At 37.0% G+C, this 18,695-nt stretch overlaps 1 protein-coding gene across 3 annotated transcripts in view; it reads right to left on the bottom strand.

Annotated features, from left to right (window-relative positions):
• The window catches only part of LNPEP (leucyl and cystinyl aminopeptidase), a 92,159-nt gene that overhangs the window by 17,973 nt on the left and 55,491 nt on the right, over window positions 1-18,695 (bottom strand). For all 3 annotated transcript variants that reach the window (XM_055312778.1, XM_055312781.1, XM_055312779.1), the window contains exons 7-12: window positions 17,001-17,114; window positions 15,461-15,595; window positions 11,291-11,422; window positions 8,128-8,288; window positions 7,817-7,905; window positions 852-1,035 (exon numbers count right to left, since the gene is read on the bottom strand). In XM_055312778.1, the coding sequence (XP_055168753.1) occupies window positions 852-1,035; window positions 7,817-7,905; window positions 8,128-8,288; window positions 11,291-11,422; window positions 15,461-15,595; window positions 17,001-17,114 (815 nt within the window). The remainder of the gene's footprint in view (window positions 1-851; window positions 1,036-7,816; window positions 7,906-8,127; window positions 8,289-11,290; window positions 11,423-15,460; window positions 15,596-17,000; window positions 17,115-18,695) is intronic.

Below are 18,695 nucleotides of genomic sequence, written 5' to 3'. Positions count from 1 at the left end.
TGACTCATGGAAAGTATTGCAATGTCTTAGGGGAGAAAAGATGAAGAGTTCTCATTTTATTTATTTATGACTTGTATTTACCAGATGAGGATATGTGACATAAAAAGGTTCTGAATCAAAAAGAAAATATTTTGCTATTTGTAGAGGAATTTGTCAAACTTGGTACAGCAAGATTCACTGTGAATTTATGGTGAATATATTTTAAAAATTAACCATTTAAGAGAAATCAAAACAATGATGGCTCAGATGCTCTAAGGTCACTTCATAAAAAATAAACCAAAATAAGAAGGTCAAAACAGTCAGAATATTCCATGTGTCTCTAGCCCCATTAACAATCCGTTGGTAACCTTACTATTCAGAGGATATCTACACACAAGGTCACGGCCATACTTGGTTGTGAGATTCTATAACGCCTGGAGTGGTTGGGAGGCAAGCTAGACACAAATAAGAAGGCCTCAACTCTGAGACATCACGCAAACCAGTGGGTAAGCACTAAGCTTCATGCTTAAATTAAATGCTCCTTGAAAAGAATTCTCTCATGAAATAGAGTCTGAACTCCTACATTAATTTTTTCAGCAAACATGGGTCTTACCTGTTGGTATCACCAAATCTTAAGACATTATTTAAACCTTGTTATTTAACTGTTCAATATTTTGTAGTGGATGTTTCTATATAGATTATAACACCCTCGAAGGTAGGAATTACATCTTATATCTTCCCAATCATCCAAAATGAATAATACCTAACAGTCAATACACACTATTTAATTTTTTTTTAAGTGTTCTTTTCTACAACACACTCATTTAAAAACAAACCAACCAACAAACCCAAACCAAACACACTGTATGTACCCTGCAAGTTCAAAGATGTTGTTGATGAGGTTGGCTCGGTCTTTGTCACTTAGGACATAAGGATTTGTTTTCAGCTGTTTGATTAGTGCTTCCCAGTCATCATCCCCATAGTGTACAATATAATAGCCATTCATGTTTGTATTGACTTTGATCCACTGCACTTCTTCTGTAAGATTGATGACACCTAATACAGAAAAAAAAAAAGAGATGTGATGAGATAACAAGGGAAGAAAAATTATTAAATAGACGTTTTGTTTGTTTCAAAGTGACTATATTGTATTTTTACATTTAATCACTCTAAGAAACTAAATGTCTGCCTCCTAGTGCAGTTATTTTAATGTTAGCAAAGATCACCACTCATTCATTTAACATTTATTTAATAGTGAACAAGACAGAAATGACCCTTCTTTCACAGGTTTTACAGTCTAACGTAGCCAGCAAGGAGAGTATCATATAAATGTTACTGATGGACAAAGAAAATATGCCATTGTATGGAAGAACACAGAAGGAATGCTTCACCACCTAGGAGATGTTAGGAGAGGTTTCTGGGAAGAAATGACACCCACATTGAGAGTTCAAGATATATGGGTGTTTTAAGCAAGTGACAAGGGACCCTAAGTGTCTAAGGCCCAGAGACAAAGTATACATGGTGTCTGTGCATTGAACTGGCTCCAAGTTCAGCGGAGCTAGAGGAGAGAAACAGGGAGAAAGGGCAGGAGTGTGCGGGGTGAGAAAGCAGGGAAGACGGTGAGAGAACCACATAAAATGTGTTCCATCTCTGTCTTTCATTACATTGGTGGCGGAAGAATAAACAAAGCCATTTGGAGAAGTCACATAATTCAAAGCTAGCAAAAACAAACATTAGGAAGGATTAAGATCTCTTTAAGCACAAGTAAACTCTTTTACTCAGTTAAAGTAATAGGAAAAGTGATATGCATTTTTGGGGTCCCTACCATTATGTATATATAAATGCTGAAATAACTGTTGGAAATTTATATAAAATCATTTCAATTAAAAAGTAGTCATAAAATATATGACTACAAAAAATATTACTACAAAATCTGACTACAAAATGTATGCAGGAACTTTTAAAATCCTTCAAATTACTAATCAAGAAATGTCCTTTACAACTGGCAACAAAAACGTGGATTTAATATAATAGTTAAGGGTATGCTTCTAAGCATCTTCAGAATTACTCTTTATGAATACAGTTCCATAAGCTTACTATTTTGTTTACTGCTAACCCCTCAGTGCCCAGAACAATGTTCCAAGCAGGTACCCAAAAAATACTTGCTGAATTAACAAATAAACAAAACAATTATGTCACAGTAAATGTTTTCAAAACAAATCTAAATAAGGTTTGGAGATGTATATAATGTAAGTTTTCTTTCCAATTTTATTTTTTTTGAAAGATTTTATTTATTCATGAGAGACACACAGAGAGAGGCAGAGACACAGGCAGAAGGAGAAGCAGACTCCCTGCGGGGTGCCTGATGTGGGACTTGATCCCTGAACTCAGGATCACGCCCTGAGCTGAAGGCAGATACTCAAGCTCAACTGCTGAGCCACCCAGCTGTCCCTTCTCTACAATTTTAAAGTAAGGAGTACTGATTTTTAAAAATTACAGAAGAGGAACAGGGACAAGGAAAATAATCTAACCTCAATGAAAACATTGTACAGTGTATTTCCTGCTCAGACTTCTCCATACACATTTTAATTGATGTAATATTTCACACAGTGGATAGATATGCATTTATTTTTATACTGCTTTATCTATCAGATTCCACCCCCAGTCATTTTTTCCACTGTCTTCAAGGCACAGTATTCAAATATCTTCATAAATTCCATTTAAAGACTTACCACAGTTTAAGCCATCTCTTGGTTAGAAATATGTAGGCTGTTTTAAAATTTCCACTATCATAATAACTCTGTACGATGGTTTTCACACATAAGATGCTTTAGGAATACATTTAAACCTTTTGGTACCTAAAGTCTCAGATCTATCAACTTCAAAAGCAGGAATTATTAAAATTTATCAGATTCTCTTAATACCTAGTTACTCCAATTCTACTGAAACTACAGAAGATGTTTAATATGGAAAGGGCTTACGTTCTGATCAGGTCTTAACATGACATATCAGATAATCAGTCTTTTTCACTAAAAAATTCCATATCAATTTCTGTTTTATGGCTGATACAGCAGCAGATGGTAAAGATCAACTACAGTAATAGGATTTTTTCCTTTTCATAGAGCAGAATGCAGTTCTAAGGAATAATTGTGAGGACAAAGTAGCTGCTCTGGGTTGGAGACATTTTAACAAAGCAATGATTAATGAAATTAACTTTATATCATTAACTATGGCAAAAATATCGACGTTCTCCAGGTCACCAAACATAATTTCAAACCACAGAGCTTTTATCAAAAAAGGGCCTTGGGAATAAGGACTAAAGAGCTCCAAATCTCCCTTTCCCAAAATAGGAGGCAAGAAACGATAGGTATGGCAATTCTTCCACAGGATGGATGCAGGAAAATACTGAAATACAGTGTATTTTGACTGATAAGCAATTTGCCACGTTGTAAACTTGGCCAAGTCCAGACGGTAGAAAGCAGGAGGGCAGCTGGGAGAGTACTTGAGATTATTACTGTCGTCTCGATGACAGGATATGGAGCAGTGCAGCCAACAGCACAGAGAGGGGAATTATCATTTAAAGAATCAACATATTAGTCTTTTTTAGGTCTTCTGAATGATCCAGAATGAAAGACCTTAAAACCACAGGTATTAAAAAATAAAAGCTTTGCACACAAGGGAGGTAACTACATCCTACAGCTTAAATGTGGATGAGGCTACCCTCATATGTTTTTAATTTATCATAATCATTAACAGATTAAGAGTTCAATTTTCACAGTCCATTGAGCATTAAAAAAGAGTAACTCCAATCTTATATGGCAGAAGCCCAGATGAAGTAATTTAGTAGTGATTTTAAAAACCATTTGTCAATAAGTTATGAAAATCAACTACTGTTTTATACAGAACATTAAAACACAGAAACAAAAAAACAAGTTCTTACAACAAAGTTGAAAAATTTCCTGTGTAGCTTGTTCTAGTAGGTTAGCATGATACACGCAGCTGAACTACATCCCCTCTTGTTCAAAAGCATTCCTTTCTCCAATAACCTTTATTCTCCTTTATTTTATTAGAGGGGAAAAAAGGCAAGAGCAGAGGATGGCACATGATAAATATTTTAATTATATGCCCTTCCTTATTCTTTTTTTCCAAATGCCTTTCACTCAAAGACAATGACAGGTCTTTTAGTTGCAGATACATTCTGGCACAGTGATACCATGAATGTTTCAAATTAGATTGACTATAAAGATTTCCTATAGTTAAAGAGCTTAGGTCTGAGTAAGATGTGGATGAGAGAGAGCATAGGGAGGGATAAAGAGAGGGGAAAGGGAAGAGAAGGGAGAAGGAGACACTATTTTAGTGTAATTTCCTCAATATGCAGCTTGAAAAACTGGCACACCTTCTTATTCACAACTATTAATCATTCAAAATTCATGTATGTGGGGAAAAGTGACAAATATATTGATCAAATAAAACTCCTATATTTGACTGAACAAATGGACTAACCCAGGAACCCTAGCATTAGAACACATGGAAATATACTATAGATTTAACAAACCACCAAGATAACACAATGTACTAAAGTCATATGGCAAAAAATAAGCCTCTGTAGTCACCATCTCTGCTATATTTCTTTTGAGAATAGAAACAAATTAAAATAAGAGCGCTTCTTGCTGGAGCCTTAGGAACCAACATGACCCAACCATCCTCAGGGTCAATAATTTTTTGTGAGGACAGAACATTTTCAATGTGGACTCTCAAAACCTGAACTGCTAGATATTAAAATAGCAACGGCAGCAGTAGCAGCAAGGGCAGTAACATTTGAGAAGAGGAAGCAACAGACACTGCTTTCATCATCTATTGGCTCAGTTCCAGCTCCAGATTAAACCAATTATATTGCAGTACATTTTGCATATTCCCCTTTATTAAGAATACTTCCAAATGAAGGAAAAAGGAAGGTTTAATTTCACCAGGATTTGAATGCTATTTTTCTAAAACTTTTTACACTGAGATCTGAAATTGAGTCACCTTGTTACAAACTAAAATTTATTCATTTAAAACATTTTTTGGGTGCCTTACTGGGTGCTAAGCTCACAAAAATGATTCATAGAGGCCATGATCTCTACCTTAAATGGGGAATATATCTAATGTGAGGATAGACATAAGTAGAACAGTACTTCAGTATATCAAAATAAGGTAAGTAGAGGATATTATTCTTAAACACTCAGGTAGGCATCTAACCTATCCTGGGGTAAGGGAGAGCTTCCTGGAGCAAGCAGTGGGCACACCGAGATCTGAAGAATGAACAGCAGTAAATCGAAGGAATGGGGAGACAAGAATGTTCTTCTGGGAGAGAAAACAGCATATGCAAAGGCCCAGAGACATGAGGCAGGACAGCATGTTTGAGGGGCTGAAAACAGCTTTTGTACAGCAGAAGCATAGAGTGCCAGGCAAGGGCTTAGGGAGAAGAGGCTACAGCAGTAAAATATGAGCTAGATTTTGGGATGTGCATCTCAAAAAGAGTTTAAGAAGCTCATGTACAGGGATCCCTGGGTGGCGCAGCGGTTTGGCGCCTGCCTTTGGCCCAGGGCGCGATCCTGGAGACCCGGGATCGAATCCCACGTCGGGCTCCCGGTGCATGGAGCCTGCTTCTCCCTCTGCCTGTGTCTCTGCCTCTCTCTCTCTCTCTCACTGTGTGCCTATCATAAATAAATAAAAAAATTTAAAAAAAAAGAAGCTCATGTACAAACTGAGCTGAAAAAGTTAAGTGTAAATAAAAGCAGACTTCTTATTGTCCAATTATTTCTGAAGCCACCAAAAACTTACATACTATTGGGAGGTTGGCAAATTTCCTCACTGGTCCAAAAAGGGAGATGGGATTAAGTGTTCTTTCTTCAGCCAGGGACCATCCTTCCAAGGCTACTTAAAAGTATGGAGTTTTGTTTTCATCAAGGAAGGCAGCGCTTCCCTGCATCTCTGGTTATGTTATATTAATCAAAGATGTAACACTATCAAGTGTTCTCAGCGTCTCAAATAATGAGATTGTTTTAACACTCCACTCTAGTTAAACTGCAATGCAACTGGCAGGCTCATATAATTCAACTGGCATTATAAATTATTACCGCATAGCAGAAGGGCAACTTAGAAATGTGTACTAAATCACAAAAGATAACAATCTTCATTTCTGAGAATCATTCCCATAAAGAAGTTCATATAATGACCAAACATGTAAGACCCTAAATTTTTACTGAGACTTTTTAAAATAGAGACAAATGGTGTATCAAATGTCCAACAGTAAGGAAAGATCAAATAAAATATATCTGTTTTTTAACAAGATATAAAAATCACCTATACACAATGACATTGACTAAGTAAAAAATATTTTAAAGATTATCAGAAAGAAATAATCATGAGAATAGTTGTGAATCCATTTTCTAGATTTTATGTACTATGGATCTACCACGTTTAAAGATTTATTTTTCAATAATAGCATTAACAACAGCTAACATTTATATAGCACATAACACATGCCAGACATTATTATAGGTGCTTTGCATAAATGAACTCAATCCTCACCATAACACTATAAAATATGATCCCTATCTCTACTCTACAGCTGAGGGATGAGGCTCAGAGTCACAGAACTACCCACAATCATACAAGTGAACGAGACAATCTGGCTCCAAAGTTCATTCCATTAACCACTAGGCCATACTCCCCTCTCAAAAATATAGGCTTAAACACTAGATACAAATGCAAACAAGAAATTTTCCCTTTCCATAAATCTAGAGTATCCTGCAGGACCCAAGATACTCATGTTTTCTCAGGATGTGTGGTGTGGCATTCGTAGTGGTATTTCACCAATGGTCAGAAACTACATTTCAATTTTTTTTTCATAGACTACTTATGGGCCCAACATATACAATCTTTACATTTTCTTATCCCTCCTTGCAATCATAATTTCTTGCCCCATTTTCTTTTTTTTTAAAGATTTTATTTTTTTATTCATGAGAGACATAGAGAGAGGCAGAGACACAGGCAGAGGGAGAAGCAGGCTCCATGCAGGGAGCCCGATGTGGGACTCGATCCAGGGTCTCCAGAATCACGCCCTGGGCTGAAGGTGGCGCCAAACCGCTGAGCCACTGCGGCTGCCCGCCCCATTTTCTTATTGCCAAAAAATGTATACTATGTTCACAGGATATTTTGTAACAATTATTTACTCTGAATCTAGATCCTGAATCAACCTTTATTATGCATAAGCATCATCTAAGGTACTTGTTGAAATGCAGTCGCCCATGCTCACCCCTAAAAAGGAGATAGCAGAGCATACTTCAAGAAACTGCTCTGCTTCTACTACTTTATACTTTGTAACATAAAATTTATCTAGGCTATAAAGACAGCATTTGCAATTTTCTACCAAGACTGCTAGCACAGTCAGTGCAACTGTTTATACCTTATTTCACTACCTTCATACATGATAGATGGACCAATGTCACTTTAGTCCTGTCTTGTATAGGTGACTCATAAAACACGCTCCGAAACTGTACACTTTGGAAAGTATAATCCCCCTCTTGGGCAGCCCTGGTGGCGCAGCGGTTTAGTGCCGCTTGCAGCCCCCGGCATGATCCTGGAGACCCTGGATCAAGTCCCACGTCGGGCTCTCTGCATGGAGCCTGCTTCTCCCTCTGCCTGTGTCTCTGCCTCTCTCTCTCTGTCTCTATGAATAAATGAATAAAATCTTTAAAAAAAAAATCTCCCTCTTGCTGCTTGGTCACATTTCTTTTTAAAAAAACATGCTGTTTCAAATTTCTTATCAGAAAAGAGTTAATTAGAGTCAAACCTGATTTCTTGTCCAGTAAAAATACCAATGGATATTTTGAGTAATTTCTTCCCTCAGTGATATAGGATAGTGGAATATGCCAGAGATAGCTGTGAAAAGAAAATATTGGAAGATTATTACTCTCTGGAGTATTTTAGTCAGTTACACATAATTTGTTGGGTCCTTTTCTTTCCCTTTGGCGGAAAGGAGAAATTTTTCAAGCTATCCCCAGAAAAAGAAAATCTGGTTAGGTTTCCAAGGCGATTGTAATTTACAAATACTTTAACCCAAGGATGCAAAAGAGATAGCAGGCAGAAAGGGCACGAATGTACCTTGCATCTGAAGGCTGCATTTCAGGCTTCATGTTTAAAAAGTATCTTTCTTGTTGTACATGAAGTTCCTTTCCTTTTCTTTGAACAGTCACTAAAGGAAATCCTTTCTGCAGGGTCCATGTTTTCATCATTTTCTTTACATCTAGTGTTTTGTTTGTGACCTATAAAAAAAATTATTTTTGCTTAAAAATAAACAGCTTAAAAACCTTACAGTTTGTACCTTTCCCTCTCTGCCTACCATATTCTATGAAGATTACGTTTACTGTTTTTTTTAGAGATTTTATTTATTTATTTATTTATTTATTTATTTATTTATTTATTCATTCATTCATTCATTCATTCATTCATGAGCGAGGGAGAGAGAGAGAAAGAGAGGCAGAGACACAGGCAGAGGGAGAAGCAGGCTCCCCACAAGGAGCCTGATGTGGGACTTGATCCCAGATCCTGGGATCATGCCCTGAGTTGAAGGCAGATGCTCAACCGCTGAGCCACTCAGGCATTCCAGACTACGTGTACTGTTAATATAAAAACAGGAGCACAAATGTGGAGTTAAATACAATTCTAATCTAAGTAAATGAACAACTGCTAAAAGGAAAGTCACCTAGCACAGAACTAAGTGACAACCAGAGAAAGTAAGAGAAACCCTGTGTTGAGAAAGAAGTTCATTCACTGAGTGTTTGTCAAAATCTCTAAGTAAGGACAAGCACTCCTTCAGCTCACAAGACTACCATTGAGAAGGTATGAATAATGATACACGCTCTAGAATAAGAAGCACAGCTACTCAATTCCTATGAGTCAGCCTGTGTACAGATTTCTCTTTATTCCTCAGACCCTCTGGTTTTGCAAATGTTAATGCTCATCTTGGAAAGAACTAATACTGTGTGAGTGCCAGAAAGGAGCAGGAGCGTAACATGTCAATGGGTCAGGTGCCTTGACTCTAAGTTTCTCCAAACAGCAGTAGTCACCTTTTCTGATAGTCACAGACACTCTCCCAGAAATTGCATCAACTTACCTATGAAATCTAGCATCCAGTGTCAGAGGTTCACAGACCCTCTAAAACCCACTGTCCCCATGACATCTGGCATCAATGATCGAGAAGAAATTCTGGAACAATTATCTCTTTAAAGCATGTGAGTTAACCTTCTGATTCCAATCAGTGCTCTAGGTTGTATATGAATTTGAACTGCAAGCACCTAAAATTGTTTAAGTGCCTTAAGTGTTTGGTAACAGTATCACTCCACGATGGCAGGCCTCACCTCAGTCTCCATACGCCCATTTATTTAAAGCAGAAAGGATGAATCAAACCTATCCAAATTCGCTGCAACATTAATATTACATTTCTCAGGGCTCTGATACATTCATTTCTGGATAATGTTTTGGGAAGGAAACAAACTTTGCGGAAAGCACTTTTGGGTCTTTGAAATGGGATGGGAATGAAAAGGCCAGGGCATACTTTGATGCGGAGGTTGGAAAACCTGAGGATAATGTTAGGGACGAGGTCGGGATAGGAAAACTAGGAGGCAAAAGCTGAAGTAAGTCAGAAAGGAAGAAATATATTCTAAATGTAAGGAGATAATACAATGAGTATAGAGTAAAGAATGTGCTTCCAAATGAAATGTTACCATATGACGAGAAAAAAAAAACAGTGATGTGGAAGCAACTCTTTAGTAATAGGGACTAATCCATCTTCGCAAAGAGAACTGAGAGAGAAGGGAAGGTACACCTTCTGGGCACAGGGTTAACAGCTAGAAAATACAGGTTGAAGATAAGACAGGAAGAGTATATGGAAGAGATTCAGAATACGAGGGGTTTTTTGTTGTTGTTGCTGTTAAAGATTTATTTATTGGGGATCCGTAGGTGGCTCAGTGATTTAGCGCTGCCTACAGTCCAGGGCGTGACCCTGGAGACTGGGGATCGAGTCCCACTTCGGGCTCCTTGCATGGAGCCTGCTTCTCCCTCTGCCTGTGTCTCTGCCTCTGTGTGTGTGTGTGTGTGTGTGTTTCTTTCGCGAATAAATAAATAAAATCTTTAAAAAATAATAAAGATTTATTTATTTTAGAGAGATAGAGTGCAGAAAGGAGGGGGCAGAAAGGGGAAGAGAGAGTCTTAAGCAGACACTGCACTGAGCATGGAATCTGACACGGGGCTCAATCTCACAATCCTGAGATCATGACCCTGAGCCAAAACTGAAAGTCAGACACTGTGCTACCCAGGCAGCCCCAGAATAGTTCTTAATCCTGGGCCCTAAAACTTTGAAACTTTGTGCATATATGTAGGGTTTTTTTTTTTTGGGGGGGGGAGGAATATGTCCAGAATTTTCATCAAAGTTTCAAATATGTCTGTGATCTTCCAAAACATTAAAACCCCTGATCTGGATTAGGGTAACAACAAACTAAAATGCTCCTGGGGGTTATGCAATTAGCATACATGCACAATGCAGGCTGGGTTCATGCATTACTCTGAAGCTTAACCTGGACCTAATTGCACTGCTTGCTAGAACATTTTCAGGCGCAAAAAAATCCAAACAGCAAAATGATTCAAGGGCAATATGGAGCCCACGGTGGCCAGCTTGTAGTATATCATCTATAAGGATGGTCTTGTAAGAAAAGAGCCACAAAAGTCAGGAAGCTTCATAAGGCAGAGTGAGGAAAAAAAAAATCATAAATCAAAGGTAAAGATGCAAAAGGATAAGAAAAGGAAAACAGGGCAGCCCCGGTGGCGCAGCGGTTTAGCGCCGCCTGCAGCCCGGGGTGTGATCCTGGAGACCCAGGATCAAGTCCCACATCAGGCTTCCTGCAGGGAGCCTGCTTCTCCCTCTGCCTGTATCTCTGCCTCTGTCTTCGCTCTCTCTGAATGAATAAATAAATCTTAAATAAAAAAAAAAAGAAGAAAAGGAAAACAGATTTTTGAAAAAAAATTCAAATAATGAAAATATAATAATATATCTATTACTTCAGGAAGGGCTTTCCTACAAGGCAGGAATCAAGATTAAGGTACAGAACAAAAATGGTTAAACAAAAATGTTATACATCCATTTCTTGACCTCTGTGCTCTCTCAAATAACTATCTTTGATACTATTGCTTATTTATATGCTTGATAAAAATATAAATGGAAGAACTCTGATCTTCTTTAAGAACTAAATAAAATATTCAGGTCACTTACCTCATTAAAACTATTCCACAGATCATCACTTTGAATGGAGGCATAGCTATGATTATGCAGATAAAAAACAACAGCATGTTGAAACACATCTTCACTAAGAAAAGTTTTCAGCATCAACAAGAGGGAAGCTCCCTATTCAAAAAAAAAAAAAAAAAGAAAAGAAAAGAAAAGTGAGAAAAGGGAGTAAATAAAAGACTACAATAGGTTTACAGAATTGAGAATCTAAAATTCAAAAATTATTCTAATAATATACTCACATATAGAGAACCTAGTTGTAAAACACTGTTATTTACTGTCATATAATCAGATGTGAATGGTGTTCAAATTGTCTTAAAAATTATTTTAAGAGATCTGACAAAAGATAATGGGAGCAGATTCCCACATATACTAATCCAACTATAAGCCATTTATGTAGTTTATCAGTTTCTATCTCAGTGTTGTGATAAAAGCTAAGTGTCTGTGAATATATCTTTAATAGAAAAAAATCCCAATCTTCTGTGGAATCCCCATCTCCATCCCCAGTGCTCAGAATACCAGTTGAATTCATGGGTTCACTGCTGGAGACAATAAACAAGCAGAGCTCCAAAAGCCTCTCTGCTTGGGAGTACATTAATTTCCAGTTTCAATATATCATGTTGCTAAAATAACCAAGATCTCTCTTCTTCCTGCAGAGTCACTTCAAATATGTTTGGAACTAATGAATGTATAGGACAGTACACATACACTAATAATTCAAAATCCGACATGCAACTGTTAAAGGCACTTCAGTGACACCAGTGAGTCACCAAAGCATATGTCACCATCTCCAAAAACCACTTTTGTGAAGTCATCCCCGATTTGAGGTAGAAATATTTCTCTATCTTCAAGAGCAATTTATATCACTTTCTGCATCTGCTACAGATATATATTTAAATATATATATACATATACTTATTTACTTATTTATTTATTCATTTCTTCTTCTAGACTGTACCATAGTTGAGGGAAAATCCAAAAAGCTCAATTCCAGGGACTAAAACAATACCTACTATACAGAAGGAACTCAAATAGTCTTTGATTTTTCACTTCTGGTAAAAATGTAGTAATATGAAGCCATCAAGATCATCAGATACAGGGCAGACAGGTGGCTCAGCGGTTTAGCGCTGCCTTCAGCCCAGGGCCTGATCCTGGAGTCCCGGGATCGAGTCCCACGTCAGGCTCCCTGCATGGAGCCTGCTTCTCCATCTGCCTGTGTCTCTGTCTCTGTCTCTGTCTCTGTCTCTCATGAATAAATAAACAAAACTTTTTTTAAAAAAAGATCATCAGATACAGATAACTGTATTTAATACCTACGACTCCCTTTTTTCTATACCATGCTTCATGGCGTTACTTGTTCTACACATTTAAGTATTCATTCTTGTTGGCAACAGATCCCTTTCAGCCTTGCATCACCAACTTTCCCTCACTACTATTACATTCCCATTAACAAAACTACGCAATATTCCTCATATAAAACAAATAAAAGATGTCCTTCCTTTCTTTAACCCCATGCCTTTTCCAGTTATCATCCTATTTCTTATTCCCCCTTTGTAGTAAACTTCTCAAAAGAGCTGTCTGCATTTGCTAGCTCCATTTGCTCTCTTAACGACTTTCTCTAGAGCCATCATCTAATCATCACTCCATTGGAAGTGTTTTTATCAAGGTCACGGGAGAACTTCGTGGTGTGGAGCCAATGGCAATTCCCACACTCATCAACCTGCCAGCAGCATTTGATATGATTAATCATTCACTCCCAGTTTGGAGTCTTTCTGCACTTGGCCTTGGGACACCTCTCTTGATTCTACCCCTATTCACTGACCATCGTTCTCAGTCTCTTGCTGGATCCTCATCTTGCATTGAAACTCCTCATTTTGGTGCCTCTGGCATTTTAAAAAGATTTTATTTATTGATTCAACAGAGAGAGAGAGAGCACAAGCAGGAGGAACAGCAGAGGGAGAGGGGGAAGCAGGCTTCCTGCTGAGCAAAGAGCCCAATGTGGGGCTCGATCCCAGGACCTTGGGATCATGACCTAAGAAGGGAGATGCTTAATTGACTGAGCCCCCCAGGTGCCCCTTTCTGGCATTTAAATTTCAGACCTTTTTTTTTCTTTTTCTTTCAAAGTTTCCTTCCTAGTTGATCTCCTCAACAGACAATCTACATCAAAATTAGGATTGAAAATCAAAAACCCCAGACAGAATATGTCTATAAAACACATTTCCCAAATGATCCTTACTTGTTTTTGCATACAATACTGGTAAATTACCCAAGAGTCCTACTTTTCCCAATTATGTGGAGTATTTGCCAGACTTCCAATCCTGAAATACTGACAGGAGTTAGGTATGCTGTGAAGACCACATGATCAGAAGACACTGAATTTGGGGTTTTGGGGATATGGGTCAGAGGATGACAGTGCTCTGTAAAAACAAATCCTGAAGTAACAGTTCTGTATAAGAACAGAACTACAAGTTTAAACATTTTATTGACAGATCCGAAATGGGCTTTAAAAATCACAGCAGGTGCTTTACTTGGAATATATTTAATATAGGTGATTAAACTCTTCAGTTCTCATGTTAACAGTACCACCATTTTCTATGCCAGTTAGGTGTTAACCTGGAGAACATGGCTCCCTCTTTGCCTGCCTGCCTTACTCTGTCACTAAATCCTTCAAGAACCTCCCTTCCCCGACTGTTCTTTTACACTCATCATTTTCCTTCCACTTTCACTACCACTCCTAATTTCACACTTTTACCACATCATGCTTGCACTTTACCAGCAACTTCCTGACTTCAGGTCTCCCTCCACTTAAATCTACCTTGTAAGCTGGAACAAATTAGTTTTCCTAAACAGTAACTTTAATCAAGGAATTCCTTTGTTTGAAAAATCTTCTAAAGCTTCCTATTGCTTACAGAAAAAAGTCCAGATTCCTGATGGAATTCAGAACCTTCTACAACTGCCCCAACCTACCTGTCTCATCTTTCCCCTACTCCACATATGGCTTCCTCTACAAGCATTTACTCCCTAAACAAAAATTTCTTGCCCATTAGTATTCCTTGTTAGTTGTACACCTCACTGCCCCATTCCTGCCTTACTCAGGGCTTCCCATTCTTTTTTATCTGTATTCTTTTTATTATTTAATTCCCTTCGATTCCATTTTCCTCTAAAAAAGTTCTCTTCATAATTCTAAGTAAAAAAAGTTTGTACCATTCATTCCACATATATCATCTCTTATTGCTTAACAAGTACCCACCACCTAAACTTTGAGCTTTTGATGATATGTATCTCACATGTTTTTTGTATTTTCTCTGTCCAGTGCAGGAAGTCATTTATTAATCAATCAATCTGACAGCCAGAGTAAGAAGGCAAAAATAAGTCCTAACATTCATGACTCCCTCCAAAACTGTGAGTGGCACTGTTCTGTCTCCTGACCTATGTGACCCCCTCTTTTAAAAAAAAAGATTTTATTTATTCATTTGAGAGAGAGAAAGAGCCAGTGTGCGACCAGGGGTGGGGGGTTACAGGAAGAGGGAGAAGCAGACTCCCCGTTGAGCAGGGAGCCCAACACAAAGGCTAAATCCCAGGACTCAAAAATCATAACCTGAGCCAAAGGCAGACGCTCAACCATCTAAGCCACTCACTCAGGCACCCCTGACTTACGGTGATCCTAATGAGTTTTCTGTTTTTGCTCCACTCCCAAACCTGGAGTCTGTGCCTCTGCTCCTGCAATCTAGTTTTCAGCTCTTAAAATCTCTTTTGGTTTACATGTTTTGGCAATTGTGACTGGAACACACCTCAATTTTCAATAACGCAGCCAAAGGTCTGCTTAGAATGTTCCCTAGATATATTCTACCTGTAAACCTGGAGACTAAACCAACTTTAAAAGATATATTAAAAAAAAAAAAAAGATATATTGCTTTGATCTGATTAACTGCCCAGAAACCTAGTCAGAGCTGAAATGTGAATAGAGAAATAAAGAAAAACACAGAAAAGTTAAAACCAAGATTTAAAAAGAAGCAAACATTTTAAAGTTTAAAAGCATACCTGAACATAATCTTAAAATAATTTTTAATCTATAAAGTAATCTAAATGATGCAGCTTGCTCAAATATGAAATGAACTTGAAACCCACTCAGGTCCCTGGTGTGCACAGCAGTACCTTAAAATAGGAAAGAGAATCAAACATTTCTTCAATCTGTTCTGAAGACTCAACAGATGATGATGATATCGGATGAGATGAATTCAAGGAATCTTTCTTCATGGTTTTAAATCGAGCATCTAAGAAATCTTCATACTAGCAAAAACATCAAACAGATTAGGAAGCCATGAAAAATATCAAAGGCAAAAGCAAGTACAGTAATTATTTATATGAATTAGACTACTTAATGTTTAAGATAATTTTTTAAAAAGACCATCTTCATTAAACCACAGAAAATAAGCTTTTGAAAATGTAGGAATAGAGCAACTTTCGTTCGTATTCCTAACATTTAAAAAAAGAAATAAACCTCCTAGCCACATGAAAAACATGGTTTCTGAAGCCACTGCCTAAGGATAAATTAAGAATCTATTATTGAAGCAACCAAATGTGCCAAATCCAGATAGATATTCAAAGTAAATATTCTAAAATGGTTAGTGTATATTTTTAAATAATATCTGAAATTAAAAAGCAAAAATAAAAACTGGTCCTTAAGCTGATTTATTATCCATGTTTCTTTATTAATATACATTTCTCTTAACTGAAGTTCATTTGAAATAAAATATAACACTTAAGTAGAATTCTTTCATAGCTCAGCAGACAAGCTCCCCTAGGATATACATTAAAAGGTTTTAAACATTCTGGGCACCACCAAGTGGTGAAACTGTGTATCTCATTGCTTAATTAAGTAACATAGATTTAGAATACTTTGCTTAGTATTCTAGCTAAAAATGAGTTCCTTCTACCCACCGTAAGTTTTTGAACGGGTGTTACACAAAAATTTCAAACTGGAAGCTCTTAAGAGTATCCCTATGTTGAAGCAGTCTTGAATCATATATTTAATAGAAAGTCACAGAATTTTAGGGTTGAATGGGATCTTTATTTATACTTTACTACCTCTTGCTTGGATTATTTGGCAATATCTATCATACCACAGCCTGGTATATTCAAATACTTCTAAGGATAGGAAACATTTCCAGAGAGACTAATAACTCAGTAACATTATTATGCTCTCTATGTCAGAATGATGTCTTAAGTCTTTGAAAAGGGTACAAAATATGGTGTTTACTTTAACAGGGCAAATTACTGTCTGTATCAATCTGTTACAAGAATGATCACAGTGAGAACAGAGAGATAGTACTACAAAACGTCTTAATTTTTTTTCTCTTTTTATACAAAGGATAAAAAGTTTTGTTTTGTAAAAAAGGCTTTTCAACTTTATCTAAACTCCTTCAAAGAGAAGGGCCACATCTATTAAAAATAAAATGCAGCAAAGTGATTCAAAATGACCATCCTAACAAAACATAATTTCTCTTAATTTCAACTTTCAATAAAACATAGCAATAAATAAAAGCGTAATTATCACTGTCAAATCTCAAGAGGTAGAACATATCAGTAACAAGGTTCAATTTTATTATATCTTTCTAGAAACATTTTCATTTCTCCAAATGTCTAGAAAATACATGGTAAATATGACAGTACATGTAATAAATGCTGTACTTACACTGGAGAGCTCTTTGAATATTTTTTCCAAAGAGAAATATTCCATGAAAGTAGCAAACCCTTCATTTAGCCACAGATCATTCCACCACTTCATTGTTACCAGATTACCAAACCACTGTGGGGGGAAAAAACCAAATATAACATTTACACTCTTAAGAATTTTTTAATAATTGAATTGTCAGATTAATCACCTATAACTAGGTTATAATTACTTAAAAATACAGGTATTTGTTGAAACAAACTATATTCAAATTAACGACTTACAAGAAAATTTGTATACATTTACTCTAAAATGAAAATGTTAACATTTTCACCTTGTTGAATGGGAAAACATGCAAGAAACACAATCAGCATATTTATCAAATTAATGCACACACTATTTACTAGGTAAACAGAAACATTTTTTAGTTACTTCATTAAAAGTGTTATTTCCTAGATAATGAAATTCTTCTACCTTCTAATATCAAGTTAGTAAGATTATTTCCATTCTATCTACAACCATCCATGACAACTAAAAAATAAACTTGTATGTAACAGATCTTTCTACAGAGCCCATGTTTCATGTTTCTCCTCAGTCACCAGAGCTGAGGACAGTAGATCATGATTCAAAACAGAATACAAGTAACTTTCCTTAAGAAAGTTGTCATGCACATAAATAAAGGAAATCAGAAAGATCTTTAAATGTCTTCTTCTATAATATAATAGTAAGAATTAAAGCAATGATAGGAGACTCTTAAAAAAACATGTATCTCAAAAATCCCTGAAATGGAGAGTGGTGGGTAACAGAGTATACAATTCAGTGTGGCCTGGGACTCATCTCAAACCAGCAGCAAAATAATAAGGCTACTAGGTATCAAAACAAAACACTTTGGAGAATGACAAGAACATGTTTTTCAAAGCTATTATCTTAAAACCTGTTTCAGAGGACTATGATTTTTAAGTTTTAAAAAAGTAACAGAGAAGTGGTGCTGGGTGGCCCCAGGCAAAACAGACCCAGAGGACATCCCTAAAGGACAAGTTGGCTACATGCCTAAAACCATAACTGTCGATAAGTAGGTGCTTCATATGCCAGCCTGTTAAGAAGTCTTCACAAGGGCTCTACCGTGGCATACATATGGTGTTTGAGACAGGGAGCAAACCGACCAGAGTATGTACTACTCCTCTTCCACATCCTCCTTCCATCATGCATGATAACCCCCAAACTATGCCCAACACTGTTAAGCACCTCAGCAAAGAACAAAAGAAAAAAAAGAAAAAAAAGAAAAGAAAAGAAAAAGAAAAAGAAAAGAAAGGCAAGGTGTTGGGGAAAGAGGCAAGAGGTTCACGTACCCACATAGTTTTCCTTCTTTTTCTCCTTGTTTCTCTCCTAAATTAACAATGCAGTTTGAGCAGGGGAAGAAAACAAAAATCTAATCCTGTCAACTACAGTTCAAAAGTTGTGAGGAAAGTGAAATTTAGGGGAAGGCTTGCTCCACCACAAAGTTATACTGAGCTGCTGGCATCTGTCAGAGGTGAAATAGCTCTCTATTATCAGAGGGCAAGAAAGTACACAGAGAGAGAGAGAGAGAGATCCTGAGGAGACAGTGGCTCTTCAAGGCCCAGTGCTGCCAATTATTAACTGTGTGACTCTGGGTAACTCATTTATTTACTTATACTGAGTCTCAGTTTCCACATCTGTAAAATGGGATTATCACCT

Source organism: Nyctereutes procyonoides, unplaced genomic scaffold (genome assembly GCF_905146905.1).
Source record: "Nyctereutes procyonoides isolate TBG_1078 unplaced genomic scaffold, NYPRO_anot_genome, whole genome shotgun sequence".
Lineage (NCBI taxonomy): Eukaryota > Metazoa > Chordata > Mammalia > Carnivora > Canidae > Nyctereutes > Nyctereutes procyonoides.
Note: the sequence above shows the minus strand (reverse complement) of the source record. Positions and strands in the feature narration are given on the sequence as shown.